The sequence below is a fragment of the Lycium barbarum genome, chromosome 11, assembly GCF_019175385.1.
Source record: "Lycium barbarum isolate Lr01 chromosome 11, ASM1917538v2, whole genome shotgun sequence".
Lineage (NCBI taxonomy): Eukaryota > Viridiplantae > Streptophyta > Magnoliopsida > Solanales > Solanaceae > Lycium > Lycium barbarum.
In genome coordinates this window covers 10721232-10736582 of record NC_083347.1, presented here as the reverse complement: position 1 = coordinate 10736582, position 15351 = coordinate 10721232, and the positions used below count along the sequence as shown (strand labels likewise).

At 34.8% G+C, this 15351-nt stretch overlaps 1 protein-coding gene across 5 annotated transcripts; it reads left to right on the top strand.

Moving 5' to 3' along the window:
• Positions 1-6610: 6610 nt before the first annotated feature.
• On the top strand, positions 6611-12646 carry LOC132617064 (uncharacterized). Of its 5 annotated transcripts, none has more exons than XM_060331939.1 (6): positions 6611-6896; positions 7008-7053; positions 7137-7626; positions 9370-9700; positions 9807-12351; positions 12448-12646. In XM_060331939.1, the coding sequence occupies exons 2-5, from the start codon at positions 7019-7021 to the stop codon at positions 12347-12349; spliced, it is 3399 nt and encodes a 1132-aa protein (XP_060187922.1). In that variant the 5' UTR covers positions 6611-6896; positions 7008-7018; the 3' UTR covers positions 12350-12351; positions 12448-12646. The 5 variants fall into 5 exon arrangements, with proteins under 5 accessions (XP_060187922.1, XP_060187921.1, XP_060187920.1 ...); XM_060331938.1 differs by having other exon boundaries at positions 7001-7053; XM_060331937.1 differs by having other exon boundaries at positions 6985-7053.
• The last annotated feature ends 2705 nt before the right edge of the window (positions 12647-15351 follow it).

Sequence of the window (15351 nt, the reverse complement as noted above, 5' to 3'; positions counted from 1 at the left end):
ACTCTTTAAGGTTTAAATTTTGTTATTTTTGTTAAATATTTTTAGTGTCTTTTTATTTTTATATAATTTGCGCTTTGCGCTTACTTTTATTAATCAAAGAAGAAATACACAGACGGTAGAAGTGGGCAAAAGCCAAAATGCCTTCTACCAAATAACGGAGTCCTACAACAAACAGACAGCAGGGGAATACACAGCCCTATGGACAGATTATATACAGCAAAAAAATCAGCTCTCAAAAAATTGTTTTTTGTGCTTATGTCGAAATGAAGCCATCTGAGCCTTATCAAGAATGTAGTGTCTAGTGAGTAGTGTCTACTCATGTAGTTTTTTATTTTTTTAGTTTTTTTATTGCATATTTTAAGATTTGATGAGATTCTTGGTGGACGTTAATTATTAATTTTTTTTTCATAGTTTCGTCTATCTAACCGACAAAGTTTGATAATATTTGACCGAAACTAGAAATATTAACTTTAGGTAAACTTAAAAGATCAAATACATACTTATGGGACTATATTGAACCTACTCTCAAACATAAGGCACCATTTTTCTCTTAAATTATACAATTTGTTTTATAACCACGAATATGTCTAAGACGAATTTTGCATGAATTCGTCCGATTTCAAATATTACACTTTTAGGTACATAATTTTTTTGGTCGACAAACTGTCATATTCATAACTCATCTACATAGGAGTGTATATATATATATATATATACCGGTTTGGTTATTGTCGGTTTGGTTCGATTTTTCGGTTTATGACTAGCAACCATGAGACTTATCAGTAAAACATTAAAAAGTTGAAAAAGACATGTCTTTTTTTTGTTCAAATGATAACTTTTATTTATAGTTTAAGGTGAAACATACATCATAGAAACATTTTCACTATTAGTGATAGTGTAGTACTTAAGTTACCAAAAGTTGCTAAACTATTACATATAGAGCTAAAAACTAACATAGTAGTGGCTGCACCATTTTTGTCATCAAGTAAAGCATAGGAGCTTTTAGTTGTTGTTACAAACATACATATTAATTAAATATAAAGACTACCTAAAATTAAAATGAAAATATATGAAATAAATTTTTTTTATGTAATGATCCCAGACTTTGGGGCAGTACTTGCATTTTGCCCTCAATTCTCCCATTTTATTAAAAAAAAAAACTTTGTGTAATGATCTTAAACTTCAGATGTTTTTCTATCATTATCCCCAAGGCTAGGGTCTCGACTACAAGGAGTTGTTCTTTTCTGCTTTTAGGAGGATTACCCACGGAAGAAGTATCAGGGCATTACCATGTGCTTGAGTTGCAGTAAATGCTGATGTTACTGAAGTATCTTCTATAGGAACCTCCAAATCTACAACCTCTGTCCTTTTCATATGAAAAATATTAGAAGTTTAGGACCCATTCAGACAAGAAAAAAGAAGGGTATAAATTTGAATAAAAAAAGAAACAACCTAAAATCAAATGACTGACAAAGAAAGGCTAAAAATTTAAGTTAAAGACATTAGACTCTAATGTGAGCTTCTGTTAGTAGGTTTACACTTAAAGAGTTAAAAGACTTAAAGACATGGGCTTGGATATATTTTTAAAAACATGGTCCTGGATATATTCTTAAAAATATGGCCTTAAACAATCATGTGAAATAAGTAGACCAAAAATCAAATTAATGATTAAAAGGTATAAAATATTTATGAAAAACTAATATTATACATATAAATAATTATAGAATTTATGTATATAACTTATCGGTTTGGTTCAGTTATTTATTCGGTTATTTTTTAATAGAATCATAACCAAACCAAATATTATCGGTTTTTAAAATATAAAACCAAATCAAACCAAACCAAACTAAATATCGGTTTTTTTATTCAATTTGATTAAATTTTCGATTTGGTTTGATTTTGGTTTTAATTTTAACCAAAACCGTGAGCAACCCTACATCTACACAAGTCCCTTATAACCTAGCATCCAAAAACAAAGTAAACAGAAACTCAACAGAAACAGACCAAACCAAAACTGAGCCTATGCTCCTCCTACTGTGACTCAACTATTGATCAATGCTATAAGGTATATAATTTTTGAGTCCACTAGCTTGTAAGATTAAAAAAAAAAAACTTATACAATTAATGTCAATTGTCGCCGGAAAAATAACTTTTTTTTTCTTTTCATTTTTACGATTTGCATCTAGCAAGTTCTATGTCTTTAATGGAAGTATTTTGAATAATCTAATTCTACTATCTTCCATTTGACTATTTGAATTAATTTTTGCACGCTTAAAAGATTGAATAAAAAGAAAAAGATAGACTCAAATATATACATATTGAATCTATATATTTGAATATTCAGTAAAAACTTCTGGTTGCAAGATAGTTATTTGAGACAAGAAGTTTTATACGGAGTATAAAACGAAGAACTGGGACAGAAGGAAAACTAAAAGACGGCGCGTGAATTGAAGAAGCATCTTATTTTCTAGTAAAAACTTAAATTGGCAAAGGGCTGCGGTCTAACACTTTGAATAAATAGTAACATTTTTTAAAAACAGAGAAAATCAAACATAAGATCATTAATTTCATGGCACATCTTAAATAAAGGACAAAGAATTGACAAGGAGTAGGGTGAGGATAGTTTGGTAGGGTAGGCTTGTGACTATATTTTTGAAATTGTCCAAAGATATAGTCAAAGATTCCATCATTTTGTAATTTTAAAATGAAAAGAGATTCTATAGATTTGTTTTAATTAAATAATTTAATTCAACTTCGAAAGAAAGCTGTCGTGACCCTAATTCCGTCGTACCAGTGAAGCCAAATTTAATCATAAGATATGGAGTAAACATTAGAGTAAATATTAAGGGGTTATTTGGTTGCTAGTTCGAGTTATATAGGCCGATATTGCTAATAAAAATTAGTAACGCAAGGATTCGTTTTATCAAATTTAGTCATTTCATTTTCATTAATCCGGCATAAAATAGTATGTACTCATAACTTATATATAGTAATTCATATGAGTTTGTAAAACAATAACTTAACACTGTATTTGGTTTATTGAATATTATACAATGCAAATAAAAAGGTATCAAATACGATATTAGATATGCTAGTTTTAACACGTGAATAACTCTCTTTAATTTTAACCTCTCTGTTAACCAGCAACTAATTAACAACCCCTAATATTCATTTGACCCCCAAAATTAATCAACCTAGTACAATTAAATAATAATGGATAGTTATAACTCTAAAAAAAGAGTAAAACACACAAACAGAGAGCAAATGACATTGGTTTTAAGATTTTGCCAGTCAGAAGTTAAAGTCCAAGGTGTACTTTTGCCTTTTCAACATTTTGTCCGATTAAATTCTACAAAATAATCACACAGATATTGACTACAAAAGTGTCGTAACAGTTTGTCTGACTTTATTAGTGGAAGTTGAAACAGAGAAAAGTGCAACTACGGACCCTTTTGGAAAGCAAATACCAAACCATAGCACATATAATTGCATACACATGTACTCTAGAGCAAACTATTTTTTTTCTCATCCTTCCCGTACCCGCATTGAAGCCTGACTAATTCAGATTTGCGTCGCTTAAGGTTTATTCAGGAGAAGCACTTTCTATCTGTATAAGGTAAAAATCGGATATATGTTAAACCGGTGAGATCAAAGACCGAAGGGAGAAAAGAACAAGAACGTCCGTGAAGGCTCCCGTTCTAAACCGGAGGAATGTTTGGACCGGAGCAAAGGAAGGGCGTCATTTGGTCCGGTTCCCCCATGACCGGGTCGATCGTGGCCATTGGTCCGTTTGGTCGAGGCCGATAGCCCGTTTGATCGTGGCCGGTGGTCCGGGAGATCCGTTGCGCGGTTGCCACGCGTCGATAGCGTCCTGCCATGTTCAACTGCCAATCGTACGGGTGTCAGATCGTACGGTCAACCTAATCCAACCTAACCCAACTCAGAGCTTTTTTATTATTATTTTATTGTTCAGTTTGTATGAGGCCCATGGGGCACTACTATAAATAAGGGGCATTGTCCTCCTCTGAAGAGGTTGGCTTCTACATTTCCAAGAACTCTTGTAATAGCAATATATATATACAAAATCTCCCTCTCATACATCAGATTCGATCTATATTTGTTGTGCTTATTTCTTACGTTTCTCAAATCAAATAACGCTCATGTACTAGTAGATACACGAGTCTATAGCGAACCATTGATCATCAGTTGCTCCTTTATAGCATATTCTTATATTTCTTCTCGCTATCAAATAAGTACAAGATATAGCCACATATCCTATACCTCACCTACAATTTAATTGATTATCCAAATCCGGGGTAAACACTATCAAGGATATTTTCATACATAGAGTTTGAACTCAAGATTTCTAATTAAGGGAGGTGCAGCCTCATCCAGTGCACCACACATCCTTTGATGGTAGAGCAAACTAAGTAATTATATTAGCACAGTTTAAAATTTTAATTAAATTAGCGCTCTCTACCAAGGATTCTTCCATACACAGGGCTTGAATCCAAGATCTCAAATTAAGGGAGAAACAACTCCGTCTGATGCACCACACATCCTTTGATGGTAGAGCAAACTAATTATATTAGCACAATTTAAAATTTTAAGTTTATGGATTCTGATTTTAGAATTTCTCAATATAATTGTAAAATTGTAACCAAAATTATTGAGTATTTGAGTTCTGCGTAACTAGAACTCTCGAATAATTTGACAGTCCACATAACCGTTGGAGCTTGGACTTGTTTATTATTTGCTAATTTTGACCTGTTATAAAACAAAAGAAAGAAAGAGACCCATCAAATTCAAATTAAATATTAGGGGATAGGAATTATTTTTTCTGTGTTTCTTTACTTATCAATTAATGAGTTTGGCTCTCCTCTAGGGTTTTGATATCCTGTAAATTAGACTTTAGCTGTCAAATTAATTATTTCTCTATATTTAAGAGGTTCAGGACCACAACTGAAGATGACATATAAAAACGAAACTATACGAATTGCTCAATTTTTAATGGAACTCGACTTTGTAAATTCAAAGAAAATTCATTTCTACAGATCATCTACGTCGAAATCTACGAGAGAAGCTCGCGCGGATGGTTATAACCAAATAAAGTGTAAAACTTACTAATATGTGTGATTATCTTATCTAAATATTTAACCTGTTAAAGAAAATACATTTTTATTCAATTAATTATATTTCAAAAATTATGATCTTATCACACAAAGATCGCTTAAAATTTGTGCCACAACTCTTTGATATGACGTGTTTCCTTTTTCTTCCTTTTTCTGGTTAACACAACATATATACTAATGGATCCTTTTATCCAGGATTTTCTTTTGATTTTTCTCTCCAAAATAATGTCAAAAATCTGATTATAGGTGTTAATGAATTGTTTCTCAAGGTTGAAGAAAGGAAATTACTCTTAAAGCGAATAAATTACACGAAGAAAATAGGACATAAAACTATTCTTTTTCTTAATCTTAGATAAACATATTTTCTTCTTTTGATCAATTGAAAGTCATAGTGCTCATACCTAAAACAGATGCCTGCTACAGGCCAAGCAATTAGGAAGAGATGTGGTGAATGAGAATTATTGAAACTAACATATTGAAAGTTCAACAACCGAAATAAGCATCATTGGCGATGATACTATAAGTTTCTTCCTTTTCACCTAATCTATAGCCTTCACCAGTAGATTCATTTCTGTAATTTCCATATAACTAAAAATTACCAAGGAATCATGCATACATAGAATAGGAAGCCGCCAAATACACCTACTAATGCCTAACATGTGAAATGAATGCATGGACATATTGTGCTCAGCCCTGAAATTTTTCTTTTCCTCTCGTGTATTATCATCCAACTGTAATATATATCACGTCGGTACTTCAAATTTTGAATAAAATAATTTGTGGTAGGATTATTTAGCAGGGCACACTTTACTACTATATACTACGTAGTGTACTACAACACCACTACTACTCCTCTACCTAAGTTGAACGCGTGAAGCACGAAACTGCAATCCGCGCGTGGTTCTTCACTTCCCATACATCGAATCTTTGTTTCTGAATTCCCTCATATTTTGAGTACCCGACTGAGTTGTCCTACACTCCCAACTGTATGACACTTACTCAAACCAAATGAAAAAAGAGAAAATGATTTAAATTAAAAATAAATAAAAGAGAAATTGAAAGTTCATCATCTCAAATTATCTGTCAATTTTTATTTTACACTTTCTTAACAAATATTAATCCAAAAAGGCATTTGATTAATTTTATCTTTATTTATATTTAAGTTATAATCTTTCATCATTTATTCTATTTATGTGTTATCTCGATTAATAATAAAATTTTAATAAGAGTAAAATAAAAAGAAAATAATTAACGGTACATTAAGCTTCAAAAATAATAAAATAATCCAAGACAATTATTTTTAAGAAATAATCAGCGTGGAGGGAGTATAATGTATGAGTACTATAAATATTCTTTATTTAATTTATACGCTCGGTTGAGCACTCATCTGTCACTATCGCACTTAAAAGAATAGGCAGACCTGAAAATAGTAGTATAAATTGACACCTCCCCCACCACCCCCACTCCCTAACCCCCTACTTCTCACACTTTTCGAGCGGGAAGTAATAGAATACACGCATAAAGTTCTTTCTTCACCCTTTCTCTCTCTACAAAAAAACCCAGCTCCAAATCCCTCAACGCTCAAACAAACAAAAAAAAAAAAAAAAAAACTCTTACACTTTTAATGGAATGTTACTGGAGTTGCGTTTGCCTAATTTGTATTTCTTTGTTACAAGCATTTACTGCTCTAGCTAGCTAGTAGTAGTAGTAATAGTAATAGTTGTTAACTAGTGTGTGTTTTACTCTCTCTCTCTCTAGTTAAAGGTACTACTGCTACTACTATTACTCTTACTAGCTTTCTCTCTCTACAACTATTTATTCTTCGTAATTGTTGATTTTTCTATGTTTGTAGACGATTTTTGTTTTAGTTTTCAGGTAGATAAAACATGCCGGTAGTGTCGATAGATGGTTTCTCCATCAGGTGAGTAATAATAAGATTTTTGTTGCTTAAATAGTGATATACTTTCATTTTTCGTTGTATTTATTGTGGTATGTAAACAATAGGGAGTTTACTGCCAAGATGAGGAGTGTGGACGTGGTGAAATGCTGGCCGTTCGATGATTCGACGAACGAAGATCATATGAGAGCTATTTTACCTCCAATTACCGTTAAGAAATTCAACTGGTGGCTTGATGTTGTTGATTCCAGTAAAATTAAGTCTGTTAAGGGCAAAACAAGGGTTCAGAAGAAGAGGTCTATTGTTGATATTTTTGCTGTAGCGCCACAAGTGGAAAGACTCGATGGTGACGATGATTATTATGACGATGATGAGGAGGACGATGAGGATAATAATCACGACATATCTAATGAAGGGAAAAATGACATTAGAAATCGTAAAAGCAAGAGAAAAACAAAGAAGAAGAAGAAGAAGAAAACGATTGCGAGCAAGTTGAAGGAGGTGAAGAAGACGATAAAGAAGGATAAGGATAATAAGAGGTTTAAGCAAAAGAAGAAAGTGAATAGTAGTTGCTTGGATCTACTAATACGAAAGAAGGTACGATTTATGAAACTTCGTATAAGCTAAATGCGTATTTCGTTATTATTTTTTGTGCTAATTTTGTGAATTGCAGCTTGAACCGTGTTCCATGCTTGATGAACTGAGATGTTAATGTTAGATTTTGTGCATAAAATAATGGTGGTTAGTACAGTTACTTAGATTTTGGGTAGGTAAAAATCTAATTTTTGTAGTTTAGTACCTTTGAACTATGAACTATTCCAGTAAAACTAGTTCTTTTATCCCCTCATTGCTTGAAGTTACTGTTGAAACAACTGGGTAAATTAAGTTTACATACATCCGAAGATGGAGTCGTGGCTTGTTATTTGTTTGTGTTTGTGTGAAATGTGGAAGAACGCGACGCCATTTTATGAGTTTGGTAGCTTATTTTTGGATCATCTATGGCCTTTATACTTTATTCAGAATTTTGAGATGTAGCATTAAAGGTGCTTTTCATCACATTCAACGTTTAGCATTGATCAGAATCCTATATTTTATGATAGAACTTATTTGATTTTGTCTAAATTGTTGGATTAGTTACTAGAGGAAGCCTGAATTTAGCCACACAATTAAATACCTAAAGGACTATTCACAGAAAAGAGACTATTCCTGATAAATCTGCTTAGTCAACATATATATATTTTTTTTTTTTTGTGCGCTTTGTATATGCAAAGAAGGGGCGATTTACCCATTTTCCCCAATTAGCAACTTTGTAATTGGTTGACAAACTAGGTGAATCATGTCCCAGCATATGTAATGCTAGCACGGGTATTTAGGGGTTTACTTTTCTGGGTCCAAGTAATAGCTAGCCTTGTATTATATAATTCTCCACTAATGGAAGAACTATTTATGAATTGCTTGATTTGATTTGTTGAATAGATAATTCATCAATAGCAACCAAATTGATTGATTTTGCTCAGTGATTAGTTATTATACCTGAGCAGAAAATTACGGGCCTTTGAATTCATAATATCTTTCGGATACTGTAATTTAAGAACTGGGAAGTTCTAAAATTCTTCTAAGTGATGTTTACCATTTCCTTCACAAATTATGATATAAATTCTTTTAAGTGATATGATATAAATTCTTCTAAGTGTAAAGCACGGGCCTTTGAATTCATTATAGTTTTGCTGTATAGTCGTTGCAGGAGTTAAGATTTGTGCTAGCCACACATACATTATATCCCTTTAATTTGCTGCTTGTTTTAAAGATTTTGATGTCAACCCCATCCTCTTGTAAGATAAATTTTAGAAGTATGTTTTATGGTACTTCTCTTACTCATTCTATAGGTTAATTAGAATGCATCACTTAATTGCATCTTTTCTGGAGTTGCGTGAGTGATTATAAATTAGTATTCACATGGAAAATGATGAATAGAGATGCCTTTTTTTCCAATATAAAAGGAGCAAGAATTGCATTGAGGGAGGAATCAGTGTGCATCTATGTGAACATAACTGTGTTCTTTCACATTTTTTTTTCCATTGCCATCTTCTTATGTTTTTAATTTTTATAGATATCGATCAAATGCCACCATGCTAGTTGCAGCGGATCTTTGTCCAAGACATTCTTTTTGATGTCATTGGATTCTTAAATTTCTTTATTGTTTGGTTAGGAAGCAGCTAATTATCATTCAGAACCAATGATTCTGGCTTGAAACCTGAGGCCGATCACTGTTTGAATGAAAATGCAGTAAACTCTCGGGTGGAGATGTTACTATATATGGTTGACTTACTTTACTTGCAGGAGAAATTGGACAAGCTCAAAGTGCCCAATTCTTTTTCAAAACCAAGTTGTTCACAGCATAGTAAGAAATGCGAGAATGACATGGCAGATTATAGTCCTACCTACGGGAAGAAACCACAAAGGAAACATCTAGCTTCAGATAAGAAGACCAAAGGCCTAACTGATTCGAATTTCTCTGCGAAACACAAAAAGATGGTGAATCCAGTTTGTAGCAACCTCAAGAAAAGGACTAAACGATTTCCAGTGGAAGACTCGACAGGTGGCATTTTATGTGGTCCTAATGATGCAAATATTTGCGGCAATCAACAAAGCAACAAACTTGTCACCTCAGGTAAGGAAAAGATTCTTTGGCGAAATAGTAAAGCATCTTCTGCTAAATGTTTTCAGATATTTTCGCAGTCTGTATTCTGACCTGATTGCTGCTTTCATTGTATAAGACGAGGCCACAGAGAAAGGAGAGGTTCTATCCATTGTAGATGAGAAAGGAATAAAGAAATATATTCTGAGAACTACAGAAAATGAGGTTACTGTTCTACCTGGATCTCCAAAGAGGTTTTCCGTGGTGGGTAGTACAGCTGATGATGCTCCTGGTTTACATAGGCACAATGACAGTACTAAAGATAATTCATTTGAATGCTGTGATGTTTTCAATCAAGTTTCTGAGGGGAATGACAATTTAAAATTATCCAGAAGAGACTATGGGGTGGTATCACATGGTTCACAGTATCTCTGCAATCCTGAGTCTCTCCATGTACCTCAACAGATGTATAACCACCAAAAGAATGACCAAATCTTTGGAAGTCTAATTAATCCTTGTGTTGCTAATGAGGGATCACATGACCAGTTAAAATGTTCTCTACCTGAAGTTGCTAGAGTTTGCACCATGCATTCTGTCAAGGCATATCCTCAACATTCATCAGCTTACGAAAATGTGAACAGGAAGCCTGTTGTACTGCCAGAAACAATCATTGGAAATTGCAGTGGTCATTTCATGCAATATCAGCCACTCCCTCAAATCTCCGCTCAAGAACTAACGTGCAAAATATGTTCTTTCCCTGAGTGGAAGCAAAGAGAATCCATGTACGGAGAAAAGGGAAATGAAAAAGACTATGTTAGCTTGCCCCTCAACTCTCAAGGGGAATTAATTGATCTGAACTCGAACAGTAAAAGAAAGTTGACTCAGCTGCCAAGCTCAAGGGGAATTGCGGGCTCTTCCAGAGGATTAGCTGTAAACAATGTTGCACTCTCAAACATGGACAATCTCTCTGATGCTAGAGGTTGGGATAAACGAGCACCACCCACAGACCAGCTAAAAAGGTCCTCTGCAGATGATTCAGTGGAATGGAGCCCTACTTTTCCCGTACCTTCAAGGTTAGGTATCTATGAGTATGACGCTGGAAGAAAAAATGTTGAGTTGGATCCGCTAAAGGAAAATGAGGAAGCTATTACTCCTTTTGAGTTAGGTTACAGTGTCAGTAATTTGTCCAACCATAGAAGCAAGCAAAACGCTCAGGCCAAGCAACTTGAAACCAGCAGGAGTAAGCAATATGGGAATTCTGACCATGTCTCACTTCTTGTCACTCCATCGAAAATGCGTCTGATGGGAAAAGAGTTTACAGTTGGTAGAAGAGATTTTCATGTACCACAGGATAAAAGGATTTGGACAGATAAACAGATCATTGCCGAGAATTTTTCTGCAGAGACTTACAACTACAATTCAGTGGTTACAAATCATGATCAACAAAATCTCACCGTGCATCCTGTTCTAGGAACACTGAAAGGCACGGTTGCTTGGTCTCCAAGTATCCAAATCAATCAGGCCATTCCAAGGCCTCGGGTTTGCCCCCCTCACTTCAGCCGTCAAATTGATTCAGTGCAGCAAAATTGTTTAGGTGCAATCAAACAAAGCCCTTTCTCTCCTTATAATCAAAAACCAAACTTTGAGGAGCCTTTTACAGGTGGATATAAATCTTTCACAATCAGCCCTTACGCACCTGTACCAACATCAATGCATCATTACTCCAGTCAGAATGGGGGCTCGAGCTCTGTTGATATGAACAGTTCAAGCTGCGCCGTCAATTTTCCTTTCTTGCATCCAGATTCTGGAAGGAATTTCCGGCCATCCTGGTCTCAGTTCTCTTCAGAAAGCACCCCATGGTTTTCAGATGCAAAAGAAAAGAAACTACTAATGGATTTTCATGAAGTATATTCTACATCTGACAGGAAACATCATTACTGCAGCATTGCTGGGGATAACCATCAAATTGACCCTTCGGTATATCTTGCATCAGAGCGCTTCTTTTCTTTCACTCAGCGCCCTCAACCTGCATTGGAGAATCCAGTTTCTCCACCATCTTTAGCTAACTATCCCCCTATGCCATTCCAAATAGGTTCCAGAGCTAATGCTGGCACAAATAAAAGACATAGTGATGTGGTGAAGTTAAAAGAGAAGATCATATCGGCTCCTTGTCTTAGAGACCCTGGCAGAAAGGGCAAAAAGAGGCCGTTATCTACATCAGACAATTGTACAAATGTGACAAAAATCCCTTACTTAGGGTTTCAAGAAGATCCTTCAGTTGTTTTAGCACCATTAAAAAGCTATTCCAATTTTGAAGGAGATCCTTCAGTTGTTTTAGCACCATTAAAAAGCTATTCCAATTTTGAAGGTCAATACAGCTGGAGACAAGCATTTGAATCAGGTTCAGTTAAAGGCATGGAAAACAGTATTGAGAGTGACCAAAGTGGAACATCAGAGGCACGCCTTGAATCTTTTAACGATGAAGATACTCTCAAATTTGAATGTACTCTAGGATCTGGTCCCATTAGATTAACAGCTGGAGCAAAGCATGTGCTTAAGCCCTACCAGTATAATGATCAGAAGAACTTCAGGCCAACACATTCAACTGTCCAATTCGATACATCTACTGCTGGGAGCACGACTCTGGAAACTGAGAAATCGACCAAGATATACAAGTTCTAGTGGTGAGCATGATCATCCAATAAATGCAAGTTTCTGGGATAAACACTATCAGTCTCCATCTCTATGAATCATGGCAACATCTCTTTTGCTACTTGCAGGATGTTTTTTCTCTGCTCCGGTGGACCAGGAATCAGATATAAAGTAGTCAAACCACGACGCTGCAGTTAACACGTTGACTTGTAAGATTTACTATTAAATTATGCTCTAATTTTCAGGTGACTATCTTTTGATTCTGATATGACATTTTAATGTGGATGCCTAACTTTTGACATTCATCATTTGTGTGGGCCTTCAGTATTATGTTTTGTTATAGCTTTCAACTATCAGTTTATAATGAGCTAAAAGAAGACGAGAAAATTAAAGAAAGAAAAAAAGTACAATCTTAGGATATTTCCTGCTATCTCATTTTTTGGGGTATTCCCGAGGGTAATACTGAGGTACCCTATTGGATCCAGTAAACAGCTAGATTCATCTCTCCAGATGCCATTGCAAGAACATTCAAATCTTTCCTGCTATTGCATTGTATTTGTTTAGGTTTGCATCAATCGGAACTGCCTTCCATGCATGCAGAGGTTCAGATGTTTAAGTTACCCATGTTTGTAAACCAACTGTTGTTAACCCCATTGGCATCAAGGCTCCTCACTTGGAGTGCCTTCTTCTAGTTCTTAGGATCACTTGAGCTAACACGGTTACCATCATTAACATGCTTTTATACAAGATTCTCATGTATATAAGCTGCTCCATTTAAAATAAGATATAGGAATTACTCTTAATAGTATGTGACTTTTTGTGAGAAAATGTGCGGGCTTAGCGCAAATCAAACAATATCTCACTTTGTTAACAGTATCTTTGGTTTGACTTAGCTGAACAACTGGTATCAAAGCCTATGGTTCAGCGAGTCGAGTATCCTGATGGCGTGGGGCTCGATTTACTATCTTTATCGGTAGCTTGAAGATGCGCACACACAAGAAGAAGCTACCCTCTAGACTTCGGATAATGTGGGTGGGTGGCACACAAGGATTATCCAGATAAGTTCATGAGGTGATTGTTGCAGAATAGCGGTGGTTAACCACATTAAGGCACTGTGCAACTTAGTCCAAGGGGCTTGGTGATGGGTTTGTATGGAACTTAGTTCCACGGGAAGATTGTTGGGTATGTGAACAAAAGTCTAGCATTAGTACCTGAAAAGAAAAGGAAGTTACGTATAAGATTTGGTGTGAGGGCTTTTGTGGAAAACCATGCAGGTTTGATCCAAAAAGAAAAAAAAAAACAATATCCCACCATGTTAAGAGTATCGTTCGGCTGATTTGGTGGAGAACCCAATGGTTAGCCATTGTCAATCTTCTAGTGATAAAGAGCTCTCAATTGTTCATGTGGAGGACCATCTCTCCATTGAAAAACACGATTAGTTATTAAACAGGTTTGATTCTAGTAAGACATCTTTTGCTAGGAGTGAAGCAGTGAATCAGCGATTCACAGAGGATAAAGAAGCTTTACGCCAAGCCTGATAGGTAAAAGGGAAAGATAAAGAAGTTGAAAAATCATGTCCTATAAGAGAAAAAAGTTTTGAAAGAAAGACATCCAAAATCATGTTGACTTCATAACCAAGTAAAACAATCTTTTTGAGCAAGGGAAAGTCGACTTTTCTTCATAAAGAAGGCAGTGACTACTGTGTAGTTGTTTCGTTTGACATAAATTTTGATTTTGCCCGAATCACCTCATTGAATCATGTTGAGAATCTATTCATCGAAAAGTTCCTTCGAGGAAACAACCAGAAAATGTATTCAAACTTCTAGTAGTAGTTCTGATCCGTTGTATTTTTAATGAATCAACAAAGAAAGCTTAATGTTGATGAGAAGATCAGGAATACCATTTAGGTATTTGCCAGATTTTATATATGTATTTAGGATTAGGTGCTCAATAATATATGATGCTAAGCAATTAAAAGATATCTTTTTGAGCAAGGGAAAGTCTAATATGTTTCAGCAAGAAGGCAGTGAATACTATATTTAGGTTCGCTTTAACATATGTTTTCATTTTGCCTGGATCATTTCTCATAGAATGATCATATAGAGAATTTTTATTTTTATTTTTACTTTGCTATAATCAAAACGAACGAAACTCGAAACATAAACGGAGACGTAGAAGGAATCGCATTTTGGAAATAATTTTAAGAAGTTACTACTGATAAATGGGAGATATTTCTTTCATCTGAAACATAGCTCGCCAATTATGAATTTAACAGCACTGTTAGCAATAGTGATAAATAACGAGTAAGACACTACATCTAGACATTGGCGGAATTAGGATTTTTCCAAAAGAGATTGAAAATATAGAGAAGCAAACACACGATAAGTCAAGAAAATTTAACATTTACTATATATACAGTATAATATTTTTAGAAAGGGGATTTTAATAAACCCCTGGCGACCCTGGCTTCACCCATGCTTCTGGAATCTCTTCTTATCCTCCTTTTGGTAAAGGGATTGTTGTTTCTTTACTTCTTGTATTTCAAGTCTCTTCCACTTCGAAAAGGGAGAAAAGAATACATTATCATTAGAAAATAGAAAATACTAGTAAACATTAGGTGAGGGAATACAGGCATAAACAACAGAAGCAAATAGTTAGAATCGAACTTGTATGTAATATAGACAACACATAAAATCGATATTTATCTCTTGAAGCATGACCGTGACCGCGAATCGAACTTTCAATCATGAGTAGAAACCATCCACGAGATCATCCTCCAGTTTCACAGTCTATAGTCTTCTGCTATGTAACAACTAAGTATTCTATGAACAAGAATACTCGAGCGGCGAGTATTACGGCTAGAAAAAGTATCTCTCTTACGGCTAAAAAGCCTTGTGTAAATAGCCACGTTTTAGGGTGTAAAACCCTAGCAAAATGTGTGGGCTTTTCTTTTCCCCAAAGAATATTGTTTTTCAAGTTCCAGAATAATTAGGCATAGCAGAGACCACAGATTTAATAACGAGGCTTCCAAT